The sequence below is a fragment of the Anser brachyrhynchus genome, assembly GCF_964034855.1.
Source record: "Anser brachyrhynchus genome assembly, chromosome: 2".
In the NCBI taxonomy this organism is placed as follows: domain Eukaryota; kingdom Metazoa; phylum Chordata; class Aves; order Anseriformes; family Anatidae; genus Anser; species Anser brachyrhynchus.
The window spans coordinates 158,772,717-158,799,360 of NC_137695.1; the positions used below are offsets into that span (position 1 = coordinate 158,772,717).

The window sequence follows — 26,644 nt, forward strand, 5'->3', positions numbered from 1 at the left end:
TCAACGTTGCCATTATGTCAAGGTAGCACTTAGTGCTGGAAGAAGAAAGACTGGTGCTGATCGAGGTGTTTCTGTATGTAATAACACAGTCATACGCCATCCATAAGCCGAGTACCAGTCAGCACAGTTGGGAGGTTCAAGCTGCCACAGCAGCCTCAAGTCCAGGTCACAACGTTGGAGGTTCCCCAAGGAAAGCTCGGGTAAAAGGGCCTGGGAGACCCGGTGGACACCGAGTAGAACATAAGGCAGCAATGTGTCCTTCTGGCAAAGAAGGCCAATGGTGTCCTGGGATGCATTAGAAGGTTGAGGGAGGTGATGCTTCCCCTCTGCTAAGCCCTGGGGAGGCCAGACGTTGAGGACTGCATCCAGCTCTGGGACCCCCAGCACAAGAGAGAACTGGGCATACTGGTGAGGGCACAGAGATGACAAAGGGACTGGAGAATCTATGTGTGAGGGAAGGCCGAGAGAGCTGGGGCTGCTCAGCCTGGAGAAAAGAAGGCTTGGGGAGATCTTATCAACATATATAAATACCTGGAGGAAGGATGCAAAGATGAGGCCAGACTCTTTTCAGTGGTGCCCAGTGACAAAACAAGGAGCATTTTTTTTACTGTGTGGGTGACGGAGCGCTGGCACAGGTTGCCCAGAGAAGTTGTGGAGTCTCCTCCTTGGATATACTCAAAAGCTGTCAGGACATGGTCCTGGGCACCCTGATGTAGGTGGCCATACTTGAGCAAGGACATTGGAGCAGATGGACCCAGAGGTCCCTTCCAACCTCAACCACTTTTTGATTCTGTGAATTTCTCCAACTTCTGCATGGTTTTACCTCATCCTAAGTCCCATCAGTCCCATCACTGCTCTCCAGCATCACAGAGGGTACGTGTAAGTGCAACCCAAAGGTGACTTACAATGACTGAATTTCTCAACTTGTGCTCCTTGAAGAAGGTTGCCAAACTTGTACCCAACCAGTTTTCCAGAAGGCTATAAATAATGTGTTTTAATCAACTGCTTGTAGAATGTATCAGTTACTCTTCTTAAAAATAACAACCACACACAAAAAAAAAAAAAAAAAAAGAAACATGAAATGTCCATTTCCCATTTTGATTTTGTCCCATTCAGAATCATCTTATACGTGAGACTTTGACAAACCCCTGAAGAATCATGCAAGTTGAAGGGGATCTCTGGAGGTCTTTAGTCTAACATTTTGCTCAAAGAAAGTCCACTCGAAAGCAAGGTCTTTTTCCAGCTCTGAAATAGATCCCACAGCCTCTCTGGGCTCCCATTGCAACCAGATGGCCAGAATCATTTGCTTCATATTGAATTCAGACTGTGCACATTGCCTCTGGTCCTTCCACCACGAACATCCTATAGGCCTGGCTCCATCTTCTCTACAGTCTCATACTGGGTAATTACAGACAAGAGTAGGATCATTGTTAATTCCTGTTCAACTTGTCGTTCACCACTACTCCCAGGTCTTTTCTTCAAAACAGCTTCATAGCAAGCCTGCACCCATCCTGTCCTCTTGCATGGGGTTATTCCATCTGAAGATGTAAGAGAAGGTGTGAAAAATTATTTTTCTTCTGATTTCACAGCCAACTGAGCACCTGAATACCTTCATAGGGCCACCTGGTTTGAGGCCTTCAGCTTCACCTTCTGGGATACTGGAGAGCAGCAAGGTCTGTGTTGCAGGATGTCCTCAAGCTCTGACCCAAGGCGAAGATGCTTGTCAAAAGCAAACTCAAACTTATAAATTCCTCGTAGTCATAGAAATCTCTGCACTTGAATTTGCCTGGCAGATGGAGGCATGACTGTTCTGCAGCATGCGAGAATCCTGATAGACAAAAGATGACTGCATTTCAGAAGATCTGCTTCCCATCCTTCTTCGAGCAATGATCCTTTTCTAGAAAGACTGGGACCTTTCCCCAGGACACATGGGGAGAATTACAACAAGAAGGAGGCCCTGAGATCCTTTCTTTACACCCAGTTCAGTGCAATGTCCCACCGGATCCCCTTAGACACAGATCAGACCAGAGAGAGAAAAGCTGGCCAGGTGATCCACAACATCAGCACCCAATGAATTTAAATCCTTGTCTGGCAGTAGGGTATTTTAGAACTGCAATATTATGGCATTAACTGCTATTCAGCAATGTTCCTTTATAGCTACCTGCAAAATACATCTCTACATCCCACCCCAACAAGGCGCTGATGAGCCAGAGCACACCTCCAAAGGAGGGAAGCATTCTGCACCTCCAGTGTCCGGGGAGACACGCTGCTCCATCTACAGAGTGAAGAATAACAGAAGAGTTTTGGTGTTGGTGTTTTTATAAGGGAGATGGATGTTTTGCAGGCTCGTGTGACAGGCTCTGCACACAGTAGGGCTGCAACACATTAGAAAATGAGTCTGGCTTGTTCCACCTTTCTGCGCTCTAACTCCCCATTGTAACAGATGACACAATTAAAAATAGAAAAGGATGTGGTCTCTGTAAGAATCGGAATATATCTGTGCCTGCTTAATGCAACATATGGTGGAATATTTTTACATCTTATAAAGAACTGTGTATTGGACATGTGCTGGTGCTCGTGAGATGCAGCAGCAAGAAAACTGCATTAATATTTGCTCCCTGACAACAGGAGCTGTCATACGCCGTGTACACGCACAGGAGTCATCAACAGGACAGCACACAATCGACTAGGAAACCTTTCATTATACGCACCATTGGAGTTAATTCGGAAGACGTTGGCTGAAGTCTCCTGAAATAGTTCCTGCAGTTCGCTGGGATCAATCTGGGTGGCTGCAAAGACAAAAAGGGAGAGACCTGTTAATAGCGGAGACTACCGTCGCTTTGAAGGGGGCTCCCCTCCCAGCAGAGCCTCCAAAGGGGACGCCCAGCTGAGAACCTTTACGATAGAGCTGTCACCAAAATACTATATTTTATATACACAGAGGTTGCAGCAACGACGATGCGCTGTCACACTCCACGCAGAGAATGGGCAACACCAACACCTGCAAAGAAGCCTGATCAGTCTCACCAGGCACAGAGAAACACCAGTAACACGGGGCTGGAGCACCCAAGTGATACAAAGGATGTGGATTTTCTCCTGGAAAGCAAAATAATATTTGCTCACTGCAGTATTGCTTCAGCAAGAAGAGAATTGATGGAGGACCCTGTCCTGTCCCAGCAGTGCTGTGCAAGCCCACAGCAGCCTGAAGTGTTTCCTACTCAGCTGAAGGATGTAACAAAGCGCTGAATCGAAACTCCTGCATGCTCTCTTTCATTAAAACACTTATTAACCATTAATCCATTGATGTGGGTTCCTCCTCACTGGAAATGTAGCCCAGCTAAGGGGTCGGATGTAGCCTTACACAGCGTGTGAGCACTGATCACAGGCAGGTACCTGCTGCATCCCCCATTTCCATCAGGTAGTAAAGGTGACGCTGAGACACAGCAGATAAGGTTTACACGGATCAAGGCAGCCTCTGCAGGCATTATCAGCAATTGGAATAGAAACGATTTCTGCTCATTTACCAAGTGGGCATGCCAGAGCTGCAAATGAATGAGAAACTGCAACTTCATCCCCAGAGAAGGAGAGATGTGAGGTTGGACTGGGCTATACCACAGAGAAAGGAACTTTTGCTTTAATAAACCTTAAACAGGGGTCAGGGTTTTGGTTGGCAACAGTCCCCAGAGACAGACTCATTTCCCCTTATGTCTTTAGCGTCAGCATTAAGGCAGCAACTCTACAGCAGATTCTCCCAGGTTTTGCCCCATGCTGCCTCCCACCTGGGTCAGCTTTTGCAGGTTTCCCAGAAACTGCTCTACCCGAAACCTTGGCCAAGTCCAAAGCACCGCAGGGCTTGTCCCTGTGACACTGAAACAGCTACAGCACGGAGCTGCAGCGTTACAGACACTCAGACAGGAGCTGTTATTCATTTTTTTTCAAGTCAGGAGACTGTAATTGCAACATATTCTGCATCCCCTAGCCAAATTTCCCTGCGCTGTTAAAGCTTTGCGCTCCCAGCCTGCATTTGGAAGAGCAGAAAGTCAAGGATGGGGCAAGGCAAAACTCCACAAATCTCGATCAGAACAAAAAGCCCTCCCCCATGCACTGCTCTGGGTGGCCCTGAGGATGTCCCCCGACACTTCAGGACAAGCCTCATGTTCAATCTGGGCACCCAGGGGGTTTTCCAATGCTTCCCACCCATCTCGCCTACGGCAATCCTTGTGTGAGACGATTCGGCCCTATCCCATAAATAAATAAAGTCCTGGCTCAGTCTGTCAGGCTGACACAAATCCAGGGCATTAAATGGTGTTTAATCAAAGTGCACAGGGTCTCGTTGCCGGAGATTTCCCCACTCTCCTCCTTCCACGGTTCCTCCTAAATCAGCCGTCCCAGACACTCCTCTCCGCCACTTCATGTGTCGGGCTATCGAACAAGAAATCAGCTTGGGCTTGTCTGTCCCCCAGGAATTCCACTTGTTACTAACAAGATCCAGCTCTCATTAAATCACTGAGAAAAGAGCAGCACAGGATAAGGTTTTAGATCTTCACAGGCTGCGCTGACCCTGGTTTCGGGAGGCTTTTCTTGAATTCTTCTACAAAATTTAAATTTCTGGGTTAGTAATAGGGGAGGACGGGCACACGGTGGCCAGGACAGGGTTTCAGGGTGGCGTTTCCAGTTGCATGGAGTGGTCCACGCATTTTGTGATAGAGGTTCTTTGGATGGGTATTTATATATATATATATATTTTTTTTTTTTGGGGGGGGGGGGGGGGAGAGTTTATTTATGTGCTTATTTCCACGTTGTTGGGTAAAGCCCCACATGAGCCACCACGCAACCAAGTCAGGGTTGTAAATTCCTCCAAATCCGTAGTTTCAAGCACCCAGCAAGGCACAGAATCACATTAACCACCCCCCAAAATGAACCCACCCCAACTGCCCAGAAATTCAGGGGCTGATCTGGCAGAGCAGGATCCATCCCATCTCCCCTGCATGGCCACGGAGAGAGCAATTTGCTCATCCTCTACCACATTTCCCTAACGGAAGAGAGGCAAAATAGGACAGGACAATGTGTGAAAACCATACTTTAAGGACATGGAAATATTTAACCTTTTAAGTCTCAGCAGGGTGATATTTATTTTGGCTGGATGCATGAGGACCATGAGATGACGAACTCCCCCTTCCAAGGCTTAAAGTCTCAATCCATAAATATCTAGCAGAGAGACACACCTCACCTCCAAATGACAAACAAACATGAATTAAATAAAAAATAAATAAATAAAAAAATAGTGGATGCAACCTTTGGCCAGAATTTCCAAACACTTTGAAAATGCAATGCTCAGTGAATTGATCGTCTAACAAAACTGCACAGAATCTGGCTTACCATTTTCTGCATTTCCCTGCACCTGGACTTTTATTTCGTGTTGGAATATGGTGCCAGCTCTGTTTTTCTTCTTCTTTTTTTCTTTTTTCTTTTTCTTTTTTTTTCCAGGAAATGTAAGGAAATAGTAGCAGGGATGTTGTTTTACACTGCTGCTGCAATTTCGAGCTTCCACACGTCGCGCAGAAATGTTGTAACTATTCATGGAGGATTCAGCAGTCCAAGCAGACAAGCAAAACAATTTAAAAACAGCAGCAGAAAGCAAAGCAAAAATGCATGTGTACTGCCAAGCTAAGTGAAGACATATCAAGGCTGTGAAAGAAAGTGAATGTGAGGCACATTTGTGTCTAATAAAAAATTAAATGTCTTCGACTGCATAAAGGGACTGCTAAAATATTACGATTCCCTAAGAAGGAGCATGAGGTTGCTGATATGCAGTAAATAGTTGCCATGCCCCTGCGCTAATAGAGGTCGGTGCCACAATTGGGAAAAGGTGACTTTTAATTACACCGTGGGTCCTGAAAGCCACGAGGAGTTTGCAGTGGAAATGTTACAGAATCCTGCATCCAAATTGCTTCTTCTCTGTTTCCTTAATGGCCAAAACCACTTTTATAACTTCCAAGTATTTTCCTCGTTTGCTTTTCCAGCAGAATCCCCTTGGCGAAGACCATTTCCTATGCTACCAACTCCACCTCCTCCCCACCTAGCAAATAGTGACAAACCAATGCATTTATTTCAGCTGTGAAAGAAGCAGCAGCCAACGATGGCATTTCTGAAATATTCCTACTCTTTTGTAGGAAAATAGTTCAAAATAAACGTTGAGAGAACATATATACCAGCAAATAAGAGAGAGTTAGGGGAAAAGATCGTATTTTAGCATTAGCTGGCTCCCCAGCTCTGTTTTGGACCAGGCTTTGCCAAGACAAACTCCGGAGCTGTTTGGGGCACAGTTTATCACAGAGATTGCTTCTCTGGGCAAAATCAGTGAGACTGCGCCAGGTTTGCCTCCAGATGTGCAATGCCATCTCGGTTACCCGCTATGTGCAGCCTGCAGGCTGAATTCTGTGATACCCCTTGCACTTTGGGCTGACCAAAACCAAAAAAAGAAATAAGAAAGAAAGGAGACAAACACCTCAAATACATTTGCAAGCCTCAGGCATTATTTTTGCAACTATTATTCTACTAGAGACCAGAACGCTTTCCATGTTCCAGCGCAGTTATAAACCTCAACCGCTACCTAAATTGTCACCTCCAGGAGACACTCAGGATGAGAACCAGTGGGAGAGAGGGATGTGATCTGGTCGTTGCTCAGACCAGAATGTAACTGGGGGGCTCCTGGCTCTTGGTTTGCTTCCCCCGTCCTGCTCTGGAGGAAGAAAACGCTGCTGCTGCTGCACCTGGGCGTCCTTGGGGCTCTCAGGCCCTTGGACAAGCAGCAATTTGCTTCAACCACCACCGACAGCAGTTCTTGCAGGGGAGATATCTGAGCGAGCTGCTGAGGAAAAATGATTTTTGGTTCCTCTGTGAAGCCTGAGCAGGCTTATTGGGTTTTGCCTCTACTGATCTGGATATAATTAATGTCCGAAGGGGATAGCTGGAGGTGCAGGACAACATGCATGGCAAAGGTATATACAGGAACATCCTTGTGCTTAATGCTAATGAAAACTGCCCATGTTCCCCACGTTAATCTTCCTTGCCTATTAATTATTTCACACTAATTTGAAGCTCCTAATGGCTTTTCTGCAGCCAGGTGAAGTCAATTGCCTCCATGGTCTGAATGTTGTAGCAAACCCAAAATAAGTCAAGAGTTGCAGAAAGGAAGAGACAATAGTTGAAGCAACTCCGATAAAAAGGGAAAAGAGAAAAAAACAAGACAAGCATTCAATCTTTCTACTTACAGCACTAAATGAGGCTGCAGAACTCAGCACCTCGGGTTCAATGCAAATATCCCCAGTGCACCACTGTGAGCTATGTGTGTCTCTGCAACATAAAACACAGTCACGGATTTCCTGCATCTTTGCTCATCTGAAAGATTTAACTCAAGTTGTAACACCAGCTTTTGCTGGGAAAAAAAACCTTTCAGCAGAAAATTACCCAGCAGCCAAACTCCCCTTCTGTGCTGTGAAACTCCTGCAAGGAGAAAAGTGCCGGCAGGGAGCAAGCTGCACACCGTGAGGTCAAACCACTCACCCTACATCCTTGATTCACCCCTACCGATAAAGATAAAGGACAAGGGGCTTCAACTGCACTCAAACCCTGTGGCTTAAACTTTTCACAACCCAGCTTAAGACACATCTCACCTATCAAGAACCCCACTCCTTCCCCAGGACCAGGTGATCCATCAGAAGGCTTCAATTCCCCTCTAGAAGACGTCTCATGGCATTGTCCTCAGCTATCCAAGAGAGCAACTCTTTCCTGAAGGCCACGATCCACAACAAGAGCCACGTTCCTTTGGCACTGGGAAATCGACCTCAGGGGAGAGAAAAATGTTCATTTCTGGTTGCTGTTCCAAGAGTGAAGGACGTGCTCTAGAACAAAATGCTAAATTCACACCTTTAATTTTTCCACAATGATTGAAGTAAAAACGAAAAAGCAGAAAAAAGACGAAGGAGGCAAAGAGGAAAGACAAAGCAGCAGCTTGTCGTGGGGAGGACAGAGAAAGAAAGAGCCACAGAAAAGACACAAACACACAAGAAGTGGTGGGTGCACAGACACAAATGCCTACAAAGACCAGAGAGAGCCCTCACACAGCATCCCGGGGTCCTCCTCTCCATGGACTCTCTGGTTTCCCATGGTTCATGCCAGTCCTCAGCCTCTCGTGTTGCAAGAACACTCTTCTGCTCTTCAGCCTCATTTCCATTTCACATACACCACAGGGACCTCATTTCTCCTCATCACCTCTGCTCTTGCATAGAAACTGCCCAAAAAGCTTCAACAAATACCGGCATAGAAAGGATTGGCCAAAAGCGTGTTGGGACAAGGCTCCTTTCCTCAAGGAAGAGAGCTCCAAATAGAAAGGGAAGTGGAAGGGAATGGAAGGAGCTGCATTGTGTCTAATGTTGGGAAGTTGCTGCTGGTATGCAAGCTTAGGAGGCTTTTATTTCTTCCTGTTGAAGTTTGAGCGAAATAAGTGATAAAGGGAAATGTGAGCAAAAATCACACTCATCAGGCAGCATGCTTTCCACCAGCGTTGGAAAACATGATGCTGCTTCACGTGGAAATGCTCTGAAGCTCTCCGCTACGGATTCGTACAAAAGATTTGGATGTCCTCAGCTTGGCCCTAACACCAACGGGGGCACTGAGGGAATTACACATTTAACAAATGGGCTAAAACCAGTGTTTGCATCAAGCTTCTTCCAACCCCCCTTCTCGTACAGTGGGGTCACTGTATTCGGGAACTCAGTTACCTGTTAGATGGGGGTCTGGATTTGCATTGACACTCGTAAACTCCTGCTCATTTTTATGAAATTGCCTTCCTGGGTTGGCCTAATACCCCTGAACAAATAAAAGACATTTTTCCTACATTTCTTAGAAATTAGCTTTACCTGAAGAAGGTATTAAGGCAAAGGCATCTCAGCTGGGAAAACCCATTTCATCCCACCCATCTGAGAGGGAGATGCGTTTAGGTAGTGAAGAACCTGCCTCCTCCTATTCTTCCCAAGAAAAAAATACAAAGCTAGGAAGTCACCCTGCCCTCAAAGCCCTGCTTTGATGAAGTACCTTACTTCCACCTTATCTCCCACCAGATAAACTAGCAGAAAAAACAGAGAGCAAATGAGACAAAAAACAACCACACTACTTTAATAAATTATTCTTTCCTTGAATGACCTACCAGATCTATAGCAAGTTGACTGGGGCAACAAAGATTTATCGTTTCCACACCAAGTTGAATGCAGGGGCTAAATTCGATGAGTGCACAAGACCAAGGAGGTAAAGCACGCAGGGAGAATCACTTCGACTTAGAGAGGATCCCATCCAGTCATGCTATTTTTATTATTATTTTTTTGTGTGTGTCTGTCTGCTCTCTACGAGTTTCCATACATTAACCTTTCTAAACTTCTGAGGTTTGCGCTTTACTTAACACGTCCCTAGAGAAGTAACTGCAACGCACGGTGTCTCCACTACAAGTGTTCCTGGTAGAGCTAGCACGTTTTAACTGGAGCTCAGCAGGGCTCTTTCTTGGAAGATCCTAGGAAAGAAAAATACTTACAAATATAAATACAACACATTTCTCTGGAAGGAATAATAAACACAGAGCCTACGCCTAGGACGAACACCAAGAAGCTCAGAAAAGAGGTTATAGAGGCAAAGGTTTCTCATGTAGGTCAGGTCTAGGGCAATGGGACCAAAACTGCAGCTTGGCAAGGGTCTGTGCTTTTTTGTTTCCTTTTTTTTTAGTGTGTACGTTAATAAGCAGCTGCTGAAGATGAACATAATGACCTGTTCTAGGTCCATGGCCAGTGCTGGTGTCTCCTCAGACCTACGGCTTGCCCTGAACGTCCAGCAGAACAGGACAGACAACGCCAATATACCGGCTTGCAGGGAGTCTGGCCAGGGAGATGTGCACTCTTGCTGGTGATGCATGGCTCAGCTTTGCCAAATGACCACGGATCCACACCCCAGAGGAGATGTTTCCACCATTCTCACAGCAGTAGTCAACAAAACCAGCCCCCGCACCCACTCACGCAGTACTAAGGCAAGAAAGAAGCGATGTCTAAAGAGGGCATCAAGAGAAGAAGCCACCTCTAGACCCACACACTCCTTCCGACGCTACCAGTATTGGCTCTTGGCCAAGCCGTGTCCTCCTTGGAGATCACCGTGCTACTCCACGTGGCCAGGCATATGAGCCACATCAGCCCACCCTGCTCAAGCGTTGTCCAGCTCTGAAGGTCTACGTTGAGACCAGAGAAGCTACGACTGAAACCTTGAGAGATCACACGTGCAACCTTAACGAGAAGCAGAGCATCAGAAGAAACGTTAGGGAAAGCTTCCGTCATGAAGTGTTACTGAGAAGTTTGGATACACCATAAATGAAGAGGAGTAAAGGAAAAGGGGTGAGATGATGCAGAAACGCTGGATAGAGGCTGCCTCCAGCTCACAAATACCAACAAAACTCCACAAAAAAAGCCCCAACCACCCAACTATGTTTTATTACATTATGACCCTACCAGTTTATTATAATTTATGAACAGCAAATAAATAAAAAACCCACTGCCTTCTAATTCTTCAAACAAGGAAAATAGTAGCTCTTGTTAATTTAGTAGAAGGAAATGTCAAAAGATTCATGAGACCATTACTGGAACAAAAAGGCTATCGCTTCATGGCAGCAACATGATGGCTAAGAGTGATGTGAAAGTGATCTGAAGGTCAGGCTGGCTTGGTAGCCCCTGGGAAATTACTTGGTGGGATTCTCGGTCCTGTTTCACCTGCTCAAATCTCCATAAAATTAATAAAGTAATTCGGAGAGCAATGGAAACTTTCCCCACAGATATCCCCATTGACAGAGATGCACGTGTCCAAACAGAAGAATTAGGGAGCTGTTGATTTTCTGTGATGGCTAACTGCAAAACAGACTTAAAATTGTAAGTAAAATTTTATGAAGAATAAATACAGGTTAGAACCATGCAATGGATTAAGAAGCTGCTTATTCTGGCAGAGTGTGGAATTCTGGCTTTGCTTGGACAGTTTTACAATTAAGAGTTTTCCTCCATTTTTAAACAAAGAGGAGGCAAACATTAAAGGTTTTGCATAATTCTGATGTGTTTCCAAAATGTAGTTGAGGAGCTTTTAAATAAAACAAAGCACTTGGATTTTTTATTTTTTTTTCACTAGAGGTGGATTAGGAGAGAGTTAAAAAGATGATTCATTTTTGATTGAAATAAATCAACGTACTGGAAAATATCAATTCATTTGCAAAATTTCCCTTCCAAATCCCATTGCTTCCTGCTTTCCAAGATGGAAAGTCTAATCATGTTCCCTTCTTCATGCTCCAAAGCAGCAGCAGAACTATGCATAATGGCAGAGCCTGCCTGCATTTTTATCAGGATACCCAAATTGTTGAAAAAAAGGCAATTAAAGTCATTTGGCAGATTTTTATTTTTTTGATGACGATGTGGTGTAAGTATATAAATGAAACCTCGGTGAAAGCCGTTTTTTGTTTGCACTGCTATATCCCCAGGATAGTCTGCAGCACTGTGCTAACACAAACACAGACACAAGCACCAACAGTATGTGAAAATGCAAAGGATTGACTAAAAAACACAGTGAAAAGGATTGATCTTACACTCACTGCCCAAGCTGTAGGAAATGTAAAGTGAAAACAGCCAATGAAAATGACAAAGAATACAAATATTTTTGAAATGTTATTATTTGAGGATTTCCAGGCTATATAAATTACAAAATAATGTTATACAGCTCTTAATCAATCTCACTTTTGGTCTTATTAATGCACTCAGCACCAATTGCCTTACAAAATACCCTTTAAAAGATCTAGGCTATTAATGACAAAATAAAGATGGCTGTTTGATTTTTTATTTATTTTTTTTTCTGATTAAATCTGTGCGATGCAAGGGAGTGGTATCAGAAAAATCAGCCATATGAATAAAAGAGAAACCTTTAAAAACATTAAAACAAGGTGCTTGCCAATTGAAAATACATAAATAACCATATATTTTTCGTGTCTGGTAAATTATGGATACTATAAGCCAAATTCTGATATCTAAACGCGTGTACCAGAAGGGCCCCTGAATATTGGATAAAAGGTTAGCGATAAAACTGAATGGGAAGGGCGGATCCCAGCAGATAATAGGTATAATTGATGATTTATCCTTACTGCCAGTGTACCGGAGGGCTTCCAGTCGTGGGATGAGCCACTAATGGGAACTGTAAGGACAATGACAGTGACCATGTCCGGACTGCAGTGATGCTCCAGTGGAAGCGAAGGGTGGGCTGGGAGAAGGGATTGCCCCTCGCTGCATTGGTCTGCGTTGGTCTTGGCACACGCAAGTTTGTAGAGAAGAGGAGTTGGCGGAGGACAGCACGGGGATGAGACCTCTGCAGGAATAGGTAAGCTTCAGGTGTCACTGCCGGATCCCAAGCTTGTTTCGAGGTCAACCGTGTTTGTTCCAGCACAAGGTTGAAGAAGCTCTAGTGCAGAAAATGCTTCTTCCCCATTTCCTTCCTCTTCGTCACCTCCTTTGTTGGGCAGGAAAAATAAATTCAGGTCATCTCAAAGGTACAGAAGACAAATTGCACCTGTTGGGATTAGAATCAGCACCCTTGAGGAGCCCTGCGCTGTCCCGGAGATGTTTTAGCATCACAGCAGAGATTTTATATAGCAGAGGTCCCAGAGGGATGAAGTGAGAGCTGGTATAGTGAGATAGCAGCAGGTACTGAAAGACGGGGTGGATGCAGTGGGAAACAGCGATGGAGCAATGCCACAGCTGGCATCTACCTGCAGGAAAGAAGAGTGCTCTGCGGAGCAGATCTCCACAAAAAAACAAGCTCAGAATAAAAGCAGCGAGCGATGCACCCTCCCCTTCCGCGACGCTTTGCTCGCTAGCAAAAAAGGAGCAAGGTAACTTATCACAAGTCCTAAAGAGGACTGAAAAAGTGCAATACCCCCTTTGCCATTTCTTGGTAAGCTCTGTCTATGTTTTTAAATAACAAAGCTATACGGATATTTTATGCAGAAAACACAGAGCACCTTCCCAACCTTTACTGAACGGAGGGAGAGATTAACTTGTTCACCCAAGAGTAACGATAACAGAAACTGGCCCATGGAAAGAGCTCTTTTGAAAGAGCATCATAAAAACCTGTACAACCATTCAGTGAGGGTGAAATAACATTGTTACTGCCAACCCTTTTGAGAGTCACCTGGATGTCCCATGTAGACCTGCTCCTCCTCAGTTTATGGGGTCAGCAGAAGTTGTAGCACCGGCCAGAAGTCATATTAATGGCCATAAAATGTCTTCTTCTTAGGAAACTGCTGCTGTAGTTATTCACTTGAAAAGAAAGGTTGTTTGAGGAGGCGTAGCTCAGCTGTCTCTCCCTGGGATTCCCAAAATCCCCGGGTTCTCAGTTCTCTGAGCCAGGGGAAGTTACTTGCAAGCCCTCCTATTGCTCATCGCCTGCGAGATGGTCAGTGTAGGCAAACCTTACAAAATTGGTCTTTTTCTTCTCTTTTTTTCCATACATACAGAGGCACGCATTCAGCAACAATCCTTCCTCATCTTCAGCAGCAGAGCTGAGCACAACTTTACTGCTACCTGGCCATTTGCACAAATAAATGAGCAAACAAAAATGACAACAAAAAAAATCCCACTTTGCTATTTCAAAGACAATTTCAGGCATAATCTCATGGGCCTGTTGATCTATAAGGCATCCTCCAAATTATGCAGAACACCCCAGCCCATCACAGTGCTAAATAACAAATAAATAAAAGACAAGAATTTCATTAGGAGTTTATGTTAAGCTACAGAAGAAATATAGTTACTCCATGTGTAATGGGATTTGGACAATGAACTTTACACTTCTGCTCTCACACAAAAAAAAAAAAAAGAAAGAAAAGGATTGCATGGGTGTTGTTTATTAGAGAATATTATATATATGTAAAAATATATATAAATATCATATATATATTATAAATGTATATTATGTATATATTTTATATAGTCTTGCTTTTACGTGTATATATATATATATATATATATATATATATAAAAGCAAGACTATCCATTCCCTACGGCAGGGGTAACACCGCAGCTCTCAGCCTTAACCTCGGGCCCGTCTGTGCATTCAGATGTGAGACAAAAATTGGCCTTTTGCTGTTTAATTCATCAGAACTTTGCTCTCTTCCTCAGCATGACTCACTAAAGATCTGCAGACCAGATTTTGATCTTCGTCTTCATCCAGAAGACTCTATTATGTGCTCGAACGCGGAATTTCTCCCATTCTTCCAAAATACAACTGAGACATGGGTGGATGTTTCTGCCTGCAACATAAAAATCCATGGCACTGAGATACTGATGAATAAGAGGCAGTGGAAATGACAGGAATATGATGAAGAAAAGGCTGAATGTGATTTTTTAGACCACTGGTTTATTAGCTAAAGGGCTCTGGTTTAGATCAGCAGTTACAAAAGCCAAACCCAGTAAGCCGGTTTCGCCTACAAGGTTTTTTTCCTCTCTCCCTTTTCCACAGTTGAAGGAGCCCGTTGCAAGCTTTCAAATAGAAGCATTTTGATATTTTGGCTCAAAATACCGAGTCTTGTCAAAATTGTCCAACACTTTAAGGCCCAAAAGAACAACTAAACTGGAAAAAAAAAGAGTTTACATTGCCCAAAATATTTCAATCAGTGCAACTCATCTTTCTTCTTCAAAATTTTTAAGACAAATTCTAAACATATTTATCAGCCACAGGGCAGAAAAACTTAAAAAGTAAATAAAAAATCAATTATTTACAGCCCCCCTGCTGATCAGCAGTACCACTGCTCATGCTGAGAGACACGCACATACCAGATATAGGGAAGTGGTGGAAAACAAAAACCCATCTTAAAAGGTTTGGGGTTCCAAGGGCAAAACTCCTGGAGATACGCAGCTTCCATGGGAGGTAATCCTTTAGTCCCTTTGAAAATCTCAAGGAACCCAAACCAGACATTTGTTTTAGGGCTGTAGCAGCCTTTTTGTTTGTGCTACTAACCCAAGAAATACCGCTTTGATCTCTGCCATGTCCCTCCTCATCCTGCGGCCTCTCTCCAAACGCCTTTGCAAAGCGCTACGATCGCTGCTGATGCTCCTCCTGGGACACGTTGCTGCAACGGAGCCCACAGAAACCCTTCCCCATGCACACTCTCCACCAAATGCATTTAAGAGGATTAACATTGTTTTTTTGTTTTGTTTTTTGTTTTGATTTGGTTTGGTTTTTTTGCACATGTACAACCATTGCCTTTTTTGCACGCCGTTGCCCCAGTAAATCTGAATGCCTGAGCAGCGTGCCGCTAGCAGTGGCTCTCTGGATTTCCATCGCCGTCAGCACTACAGTAACAAAATGGGTTGTTTGAGGCAAGGAAACGGGACTGCTGCCAAATCCATGCTCCTCCTGGTTCCCTCGCGTCGCTGGTGCCTCAGCTGGCACTACCTGGCTGGGGAGAAGCAGCCGGGGCAGTGCCCAGGGAGGCCAAGCAAGGGTCATCCATGCATGAGCCAAGAGGGGACGCCTGATGGGGACCAACTGGATGGCCTTCGCCTTCCTTTCCTCTCCCTTTCCTTCCTCCTCCTCGCCTTCACTCCCCCAGCATTGCAGTGAACACTTTTCTTCCACCCACCGCTCGTAAATTCAGCAGCAGCCGGTGCCATGCGATCTCACAGAGCAGCTCGGGGGACCAAGGGCACCGAAATCCCCTCTTCCCCACTCCTCGGGAAGGCTGAAAGCCAAGGGCTCCTCCGGAAGGGCAGCCTGAAAGCTGAGGGCCTCCAAAACTCCCTCCATCCCTGCCACCAGCCTGGTGCATCCCCCGTGCCCATGGGGAGCCGCAGCAAATTTCAGCCCATCCTGATGCCGGGCAACCTGCTCCAGGTGCTTGAACAGGGGCAACCAGTGGCATCCAGGCAGGGCAAATTTCCATCCAACAGCCTCTTCTCGCTGGCAGCCCCACCACAAGACAGACCTTAAAGTGGTGAGCATGGAGGTGTTGGGAAAGGGGCTGCATCCCAAACCAAATTCTTCATTGCTGGTCAGCATCAGATGAATAAAGACCTGTACAGGAGAACGTGGGCGACCACACGGTGCGTGGAAAAGTCCCAGGAGCCAATTCTCCCCCAAAACACAAAATACCTCCTGAATATATAATACCCTGAATATAATACCTGAATATAAAATACCCTTCAGAACTGGGATCAGCCCCTAACCATTCATTCAGTTCCAACGAGCTCATGTTCGGATGTTCATAACCTGGTAACTTCACCCAAAACAGGTGGGAATCACAGCTCGGCAGTCCTGCCCTGCTCCTCACAGTGTGCTAAACCTGCACTGGAGATGGTTTCGCAACCCCCCCAGAGACGCGGGGAGGTCAATCAGCACTCCTCTTCCAGTTCATCGTAACCAGCAGCCCAAGCTGTTAACATCAGTTAGTTTAAGTGAATTGATTTTATCTGAAATTCCTGCCGCCGCCTTCATGCACGCTCACACATCTTTGCAGTTTCTATAATTAGAGCACACCAAGAGAGGAGCAATTTGTAAGGAGAATGACATCTCTAAAACGCGTCTTTCTCAGAAAGGTGTTGTGTGCATGTCTGCAGGGAGAAGCCTGCACATTCAGGAGGAAAGCCTCTGTAATGATGCCACTAGGCATTAACTACAAACCTAATTGGTTTTACCATACTGCTTAACAGAGAAGAAGAAAAAATACACATACGCGCACACATGCACACATCCCTCTGCCACCTGTACTCAACCAAAGACAAGATACATATTAAAAAATATAAATATAAATATATATTGGCCAACATGCTAAGCCTAGTCCCTTTAGATGCTGCGGATCTTTTTACAGCACAAAACGAGAGGACCTATGGGAATGAGCTTGGAGTACACTCATGTAGCTCAAGATTTGCACGTGGTGCTCTGGAGCAAGAGCATTTTAGCTTAGAAAAATCCCAGAGCTCTCTTGCTCCCAGCCACTTAAGCAAAGCAAACAGTGTTTGTTGGGGAGCTGCATCCAGCAAAATACTCCCAAGCACATCCAACACAGGCTGCCCAGAGAGGTTGTGGAGTCTCCTCCCTGAAGAGCTTCAAAAGCCACCAGGACGTGGTCCTGGGCACCCTGCTGGAGGTGGCCCTGCTTGAGCAGGGGCTGGGCCAGATGGCCCCAGAGGTCCCTTCCCACCCCAACCAGTCTGGGGTTGTCTGTAGTTTCCCAGATATCCGCCTTTTCTTCATCTCATGTAATGTTGTTGGGAAAATGGAGGCAATAAGAGTGAGCTGAGATGGGGGCCGTGGTGTTCGTCGGGGCGCTGCATGGCAGCAGCTGCAATTGCAGAATCGGTGTTCAAAAAAAGGCCAGAATTGGGAACACCCATTTGTGAGGGCTGCAGAATCGTCCTCCCTTACCGACCTACCCCAAACTCTTGCAGTAGACTGACAGAGAGCAGAAACCCAACATGGTTATACACATGGGCCCCTGGGACACCACAGATTGGATTTGGGGTTACGTTTGCGAGCAGAGAGAGCCCCAAACCTCCCCAAACTGTGGGCCACGCTATGTGTAAGCTGTGGTTAAGAACGGGGCAACAGACCCAGTCCTGGTCCTGCATGGGTGACCCACAGTGTGAATCCCATCCCTACTGAAGTGTTTCCACGGAGCTCCAGAAATCCATGGGATTGCTGGCATGACTTACCAACTGCACAGAAATTCACGGTGTAATCTCAGCCAAGTCACTGACCAGCTCCTGGGCTCCAAAGCTGAACAGTTCCCAGGGTTAAAAATGGGATGGGGCAGCAGCATCCATCCTGCAGGTAAATCCAGGCGACCTCTGGATGCAAGGAGCTGAATGTATGCTGAATAACGCTGCAGCAAGTTCTTAGTACACAGGTGATCCAAAAAGACTGACAAAATGAGCTCATGATCCTTTCCAGCTTTAAAATCCATAAATGTGAGAGCTGAAATAAATACCAAAAAATACAGCGTTGCTTACCGTTAATGCCAAGCCTAGACATGTTTCCACCCAATATCGCAAAAGGGCTAAATAACAGAATTTCCAAACTTCCAGTAAACTTTTGCACCTATAAACTGGCTCAGTAGGCAGAAAACAACACTTTAAAAAGGAGCTTGTTTTCAGCAGGAACGCGTCATTAAAAGCACACTCTTTCTAAATGAGCTGGGGTTATGTCTGGGGATTTCCATGCCATTGTCTTAAAATGTATTTAAAAAAAAAAAATGAGCTTCGCAGAAAAGGAAAGTTAAAATTCTTGCGCAAAGTTGGAGGCTTACCTTTCCTAAACGGGCTTTGGTTTGTTTTAAAAATAAAGCTTAGGCATGCACTGCCATCTGAATATCCTGCCCACGTAAACTGATGTAAGCCCGTTAATTCAACGTGAGCTCTGTTGCAGTCGGTCTGTCCTCAGCCAGGAATCAGCCTCTTAATGCTCCAGCTCAGTGGCCATAAGCAAGATTCATCTAACTGCTACGGGTTACGTTGCACATTCAGATTAAAGCACCAATATTTGGTGTTGCACTATAAGCCACGGCGTATGGAAAGGCACAATCCTGTCTTTTTAAACACTGAGCTCTTGCTGCTCTATTACTAAGGATATTTTGCCCAGCAATGATGAAATTCTCCCCCAAACCTTGTGAGTTTTGCATACTTCCCCATCACACACTAAAGGGATCACTAAAAATCCCTCTGCCCACTGGGAGGAGGCTCCCAGAGCCGGTGTCCAGCAGCAGCCCATAGCATCACAGCAGTGGGGGACCAAATTATCCCAATACTCCTCAAATTGAGCCCTCGGGACACAGCAGCTGTGTTTAAGATGCTCCAGAAGCCCCCAGGGGATGCTCCTGCATTGGTTCCTGCTTGCACACCCCAGCTTTGATTTTTACAGCTACGAGAAAAATCCCCTTTTCTTGCTTTGATACGAAAGCTCTGGAGGCTGACAGTGGGGCTGGCACATGGGGGCAGACGGTTCCCAAAAACACCAGCGCTTCTGTTCTGAGCAGTGCGGAACTCAAACAGTGGCCAAAGCAACAATCACCCGCAGTCAGCATGATTATATGCTGCTGAGACACCGCCTGCAAAACGCCTTATTAAAAAAAAAAGCATTGCTGAAGAAGAAAATTGTTTGATGCAGGCATGAAGGAGGCACAATCCTACATTCCTTGGGTGCATTTTGGTTTTGTTAAAAAACAAACCCCAGCGAGCTCCAAGACTCACAGGAGACGGAAGAGCTCTCCAACTGCCGGTTGCCCACGTTGCTTATCATCTGTCTGATGAATTTTCTGGAGGAAACCAGCCCAGCTGGGATGGGATGGAAGAAACCTGAGCTGTAGGGCACAGAAGTGTCTGCACCACGGCGGTGAGCAGAAATACTGGAAGGGAAGGGTCTGGGAGTTCTTCATGCAACGTGCCTCCAGCTGGACACGGCCATCCTTGCCCATACCACGGGGGATCAGGAGCTGCCCCCATCCCTCTGCCTCCCGGAGCTGGCGGCATCCCGTTGAGATACATTCACCTACGAAAGCAGCCTGCAAGCCCAGAGAGGGCCGAGACACATCGGGAGGCAGAAGCCAACTCAAATAAATGGCGAATTGCCATTTAACTCCCGTGTGTGAAATTTGGCAAGAGTTGCATTGTGTTAAGTCAATAAAGCAACCTGGACTCGAGCTCGATTTGGCAACGGGACAGAGGGATCGATCTGAGAGCAGGCTCCCGGGCGTGTAAGAGGGGCTTTGGGGTGGGGGCAGAAGAAAAGCCACCACCCTTCTGCCACGTCCTGGTGGAAATGGTCTTCTGAGGGCTAAACGAGTGTCCAGTGAAGATCTCACTCCCGGTTTTGCTAGACCAGGCAGCATTGTTCACAGACAAACCCATCCTCTCTGTTCTCCCCCCCAGTTCAGGAATACAGAGAAATTCAAGCCACTGATGATGTGCTGCTTATCCCCACGGCTCAATTACGCTCTACAGCGGCGAGCAGCCACCTCGCCGGGAAGGTGACGCCGTGCCGAGCGCGTCTGCCCGTTATGAATACAATTTAGGAGGCAGGCCCGGAGAAAAGATTTGCTGTCAGGCGGTCGCCTCCAGAGAGCTAATTAAAGCTGCAGGAGAGAGCTGACAATTTCCCTCTGCTGGCTGCCTCACGGCTTGTCACTCCAGCCTGGCCGCCGAGCACCCTGTGCATTGCCAGGAGGTGCCACGCACGAGGACACCCAAGGGACCCACCCCGACAGCGGGCAACAGGGACGGCCAGGGTAGGAACAACCATTTTAGATGTTTGTAGCCCAAATCAGTATTAATAAGCGTATTTTCTGGCATCTGGCATGGATAGGTATAAAATAATCCAATTTGATTACAGGTGTGGTTCGCCGTCTTTGAGACACGTGGAACCCCTGGGGATTTTTGGCGAGCTTCCTTTGGGATGGACAAATCCCCCCTCCACTGCAATACAGAGCAGGTCCTGGGTGGAAACCAGGTGAAAGCACAGAGTTTGAGATCAGCAGAACAGCTAGGCAGCAATGCAACCAAAATAGAGACGGGCGTAATTTCATAGCGCTATTACATTATATGCAGTTGCTCTAGTGACTTGTAGGCCATCTGCCCGATCCAACAGTGAAATCTACGAAAAGCAGAACAGAAAACCACGTCAAATTGGTTTCGGTCAGAATACAACCAGGCACTGTGCAGCCTCCCAGGCACCACGCTCTGACGAATCTCAAACTCCCTGGAGGCTTTGCCACTGGTTTCAGAGGATTTAACATCCATAGGGCATAGGCTCTTGCATTCAACAGTGGGATGCACTATGACAGTATTTACCCATATAGACAGAAACATTGCCTCTACATAGTAAAGACAGGAACAATCATGTTCATCTCCCACTGCTCAAAAAAAAAAAATCTAAGTAAAAAATTACACACTATTTTAGGAATTTCAAAGCCAAGAAAGTAAATTAAAGAAAACACCTGAAGTCTTCTGTTTGCTTGTTAGCATTAGAGTATTAGTAGTAATTCGTCATCATACAGTAGTTATATGCATGTCATGTGGCTATGTATACACCCAGATACACGTAAAACATGTTTTACTGCATATTACTTTTTCATTGCAAATATTTTCCTGAGATGTCCTAGCGCAAGAGCACATTAAAAGCACCTGCTATTAAATCTTTGCTAAAACCTCCAAATTTCTCATGAAAATCCAAAGTATGCTGTTAATGAAATTGTTGAGTTTTTAATGTACGTGTCATTTTGATGAATGTAGAACATCATTTCCATAATGTCTTACATGTTTCACGCACTTCTGGGTATTGCACCATCTTCTTGATATCCAAGGAAAACAGATTATTAGCGCAAGCAGGAAGGAAAACAGAATCATGGAGTGATGTACGGTTACTGAGAATTTGTTTCAAGGTAAGAGTCATAGCGCAAAACTTCCCAAGCTCTTGCTCTGTTCTCCAACCACTAGATTAATACTTTCCGATCTTCGCAATAATTTAATTAAAATGATCAGCCGATGAGAAGTAATACTGCACCACTGAATCTAATTAAACTTCAAGTTTATCCTCTAGAAATCAAGAAATATATATATTTCTTCAAGAAAAGACAGCTATTTATTTTACTCTGACAGAGGAAAGGATAGAAGGAAAAAAAAGCAATCAGTTTTGTTGATAACATCTCTCTCTTCTGCCTCCCCACCCTCCCTCCCAAATGACAACGGTTGCCTGGCTAAATAATAAAATAATAAGCATTTTGCAAAGCTAATCTTCCTGCTCTGAGCTGTCTGAACCATTTTGTCCCTTCCCACCCATGCCATTGTGTACAAAAACAATAGAGCCTTTGTAAAAATGACAACAAAAACCAAACGGGGGTGGGGGGGGGCAGAACTCTACCATGTTGAAACCTGCCAGAGAAGGAGAGAAAAATTTAGACCTTCTTATCTCTATTTGGCAATTATACCTTTTGTAAAAGGTTCCCCCTCCATCCTTACCCCACAGAAGTGTTAACTCTCTTAGCTTGATTGGAGCTTCGTGCAAAATTAAAGTGGGGATGTTGAGAGGCAGGTGACCTACACAAAGCAGCAACAAAAGGATGTGTAGATCCACTTTCTGCTGCCCAAATGTCTGCTGCCAAAACCAGAACCACGGCCAAAGTCCTGGCGTCATCCAGCATTTCTTCGTTGTAGAAGAGGCATGTAAAACCAGCCGTGTTTGCAGACAAGACCACCATCTCTCCGCCTGGCTTTCTTGAAAAAGCCCAAGAATACCTCGTGAAGAAGTTTTACTGCAGTCAGCGCAGCCTTTTGAACACTGCCACCGTTAACTAGTGCAAAAATGTGAACTATTAAACATTTAGCTGGATATGTACGACTTCTGAACTGGGCTTGCTCAATTAACATTTTACTGCAGCAGCCTCCGGGGCATACTGTCTTGCTAATTATTTCCTCTCCAACCCCTTGTGGGGAACAGGCTGTTTTTCCTCTGCCTTTTCTCGTGGTCAAAGAGCAAGTGGATGGGCAGTAAGAGCTGTACAAAAAGCTTTTCTTGGCTGACTCACACCTTCCCTAGCAGCTTATTTGCCTCCTGATGCTGTGTCCCCTTGCAGGCAGCACTGCACCCAACCTCCTGCCTCGAGCAGGAGGCCACCACACCAGTGGAGCTCTCAGCACATTGGGTTGCCTCTTAAGGACGAGTGGCCAGGATCTGGCTGAGCTTGACCTACAAAATAAGAACAGGCACGTTGGGGCAAATCAAAGGGCCACAGCAGTGATGAACAGCAGATGCATAGGAAATGTAGAAAGGTGGGAAACACGTGTGCTGCTGCACAAGCATTGACGACTTGTATCTTGGGGACTTCTTGAGCAAGAAGTGCTTTCTATGGCTTACTCCACCGTGACTCGGCCTCCCCTCTAAGCCATGTACACAAGGACACAACTAGTTCTTTAAGGCTATTCTCCTTCTCTTTGCTCTGAACATAGCACCTTCTCCTTTCACATGACATGTGGAGACCAAACGTGACTCTTGCTCTTCACACCCAGGGCATGAGCTCAGTATCAGAATAAACCACAAAGATGCTATCCAAAACCAGTCTGTGCAGGGATCTGCTTTGATAGTCAAGTATTGTTGCAGCAGACCCTGTAGAATCATACAATCATAGAATATCTGAGTTGGAAGGGACCCACAAGGATCATCGAGTCCAACTCCTGGGTCCCCAAAGAAAAAAATGTCAGATCATGTGTCTGAGAGAGTTTTCCATACGCTTCTTGAACTCCATCAGGCTTGGTGCTGTGACCACTTCCCTGGGGAGATTGTTCCATTGCCCGACCACCCTTTCGGTGAAGAACCTTTTCCTGACATCCAGTCTGAAAAAAAAATACAGTTCCTGCTGCCTGCTGGGCATGGGCTGGGCCGTGTCATGGGAAGGCCGCAGTGAGCAGGCCGGGTCAGGCCGCAGTGAGCAGGCCCGGCTCCAAGTCCTTCACAGAAACACTTCAGGAAGTAAAAAAGTGAAGGAAAGAAAGAAGGGAAGAAAAATGTTTGGAACTTGAAAGGCTTCTCCTAGTTTTTGAGAGGCTTCTACTTCCTCTGCTATGCCGCTCTGCTCCTCTGCACGCGCTTGTTGGGTGAGCCATACAACCACCCGAAGGAAGATGGCTCAACATCTCTCTGAGCCAGCAGGTCAACAGTGCCAACCCTAACTGCAAAACCTACGCCGTTAACAGACTCGATGGACAAAGACATTCTCCAGGTCACTTCCCAAGGAGGGAGACAGCACAGAAATCACAGCCATTATGGATAACAGAGCATCCTGAGTGGGAAGGGATCCAAAAGGATCCACCGAGTCCAAACCCTGGCTCCACACAGGACCACCCAAAACCAGACCCTGTGTCTGAGAGCGTTGTCCAAACACTCCTTGAACTCCATCAGCATCAGAGCCGTGACCATGTCCCTTGGGGAGCCTGCCTCAGTGCCTGACCAGCTCTGGGTACAGAACTTTTCCCTAACACCCAGCCCGACCCTCCTTTATTGCAGCTTCATGCCCCTCGACAAACCTACTCTCATTGCCTACCCTTGTTTTAATGCTATTCGAGCAGCAAAGCTTGTTCTTCATTTCTTAAAAGACTGTGTAACACATCCCAGCGATGATCTATTTTTACTGCAGGCTGAAGAATGACATTGATCTCTCCACAGAAAGCCAAGTTTGCTTGAGGGCCTTTGTTATTAATTGGCCTTAACACATTTATTGTGGTGCTGCCCAAAACCCACAGATTGTGCCTCATGTGCTAAGTGCTAGAATCGACTTTAACTCCTTACAAGCTACTGCCGTGGTCCTCCTGGCAGCTCAGCTGCATCCTCTCTGAAGGTGCCTTCACAGGCACCTCCCTCCTTCCTAGTCAGGACCTGAAAGCAGACATCTCCTTATCTACTAACCTGGTAAATCCCCTTCTGGATGTCTTAGAGAGAAAAATGGAAAATGTACTGTCTACAGATCTACAAGCCCCAAACTCCCATATTTTATTCCTTTCTGTCGGTACCTGAAGAAAATTGATTCACTTCTCTGTGAGTTGGTTACAGCATCCATAAAGCAGTGATGACAAATACCGGACTGTTGCTCTGGGGTGGCACGAAGGTTACATTAATTAATGCTTGCAGAGTGGCTGAGATGTTTTGATGAAAGGCATTAAGCATGGGGAAATTGTTATTATTTATTCTCGCTGGGGCAGAGCAGAGCTTTACTATCACTACTTCCAGCTGTGTGTACTACCATCAGTATAGATGAAGCTCCCTCCTGTGATGCCCAGACCCTGTAAAGGCTCAGCACAGTCAGCTTTACTGAAACAGCAGAAAACACACCTTGCCCTCAGTCAGCACCAGCGTGCTTTCCCACAGAAGGAGGTCTAATGCAGAATGCCAAGGGGACATCTGATCTACAGGTGGATCTACAGGGGACATCTGATCTACAGGTGTATTTCAAGATGTTGTGAGAACTACATCAAAAGGGGTGAATCAGAGGATTGCAGACTGGTTGGGGTGTGAAGGAACATCTGGGTCCACCTGCTCCAGCCCCTGCTCAAGCAGGGTCACCTCCAGCAGGGTGCCCAGGATCACGTCCTGGTGGCTTTTGAAGCTCTCCAAGGAGGAAACTTCACAGCTTCTCTGGGCAACCTGTGCTCCATCACTCTCACAGCAAGAAGGTGTTTCCAAACTAGATGGCCCCCTGGTCTTCTGCAAGATGGCAGGTCTTTCCCTCCCCCTGCAGTGTTTCCACCACTGTCTACCACTGTTTAGCCTGTCTTCATCTCTTCTGCTGCACGGTGTGTTGGAGCAAACCCCACCTTGGGCAAAAACCCAGCCTGCACAGCAGGACTCCCAGTTCCACCACTACCTATTTGTCAAAGCCAACACACAGCAAATGAGATCTTTGAGGAAGGCTGAGCCCACTCAGGTCTCTGACAACAACTTAACTTCCAGATTCAATGAACTCAGCCTACTTTTCATGATGACATAGCGAAGGATAAACATCATTGCGTTATTCAGCTCCCGGCAGTCAGCTTTTGAAGGACATTGAGTGGGTGGCAGAGAAAAGCTGAAAGCAAAGGAAAAAAAAAAAATCAGGCTCCGAAGCATGGCATTATTTGGAGCTGGTCTTCTGGCATGCAGTGCTGTTCCTGCTGTTGTCTGTGGGTCTCTTCCTAATAAATGATATCATCTTGCTGCTCCCCAGGCTCACCAACAATGCCCAGCTTTGCTTCTGTCTGTTGAACATCTCCCAGACGTTTACCCATGGAAAGAGTAAGGCATATAAAATAAAAATATATTACCAATGCATCAGTTTTCAGGGGGAAGCATGGGGCGTATCCCCTTCTCCACTGAAAAGGCCAACATTGCTCTATGATAGCCCGCACTACTCTTTGGAATTTTTCAGGGGACTGATGTTTTTTTCAGCAGGACAGACTTGAGCATCCATCATGCCATGCTGCTTGCCAGAAGTGCTGGAAAAGAAATCGGAGCACAGCCTCCTGGTAGGACAACCGAGCTCTGCGGAGATGAGCCTGATTCTGGTTCATGCAAACCACGGCTGGTAAATCATTCTTGCTGCTCCCAGCTAGAGATCTTCCCAGCTGAGATCCCGCAATGCTGGAGAAATACTGCTTCTGCTCAAGTAAATAACTGGCAGAGTGAAGGCAGACGAAAGCAGAGCTTCAAAATTCCCCTCCCACACTCACGATGGGCAGCGATACGAGGCATTCATAATTATACATCTCCTTGCTCACTCATACACTGGAGCACGAGCCTCTCCAATGCCATCTTTGCATGGTTACCATCTCCTGATAGGGTTTGCAGCTTGACAGGGGAAAACCAATGAGTGAATCCTGATTGATGTTTTTGTTGTTGGTATCCACTCCAGTACCTTTACGGACTGTGCTTAATGCATCGGAAAGCGCCGTGGAACGTTAAATTTCCACCTCGAGGACGGACAGCCCTGCAGGACCAAAGCTGTTGTGCTGCCGGCTGACAGAGATGCTCTGGAAGCTGCTCATCCTTGCCGAATTCCTCCGGCACATGCAGG

At 46.0% G+C, this 26,644-nt stretch overlaps 1 protein-coding gene across 14 annotated transcripts in view; it reads right to left on the bottom strand.

Annotated features, from left to right (window-relative positions):
* TSNARE1 (t-SNARE domain containing 1) overlaps nt 1-26,644 on the bottom strand; it is a 462,256-nt gene that overhangs the window by 306,611 nt on the left and 129,001 nt on the right. For 6 of the 14 annotated variants that reach the window (XM_080580846.1, XM_080580849.1, XM_080580847.1 and 3 more), the window contains 2 exons: nt 2,938-3,096; nt 2,712-2,789 (listed from right to left, as the gene is read on the bottom strand). In XM_080580846.1, the coding sequence (XP_080436972.1) occupies nt 2,712-2,789; nt 2,938-3,096 (237 nt within the window). Of the gene's footprint in view, nt 1-2,711; nt 2,790-2,937; nt 3,097-5,379; nt 10,621-26,644 lie in introns of those variants that run through there. The other 8 variants (XM_080580842.1, XM_080580843.1, XM_080580840.1 and 5 more) reach the window with 4 other exon arrangements.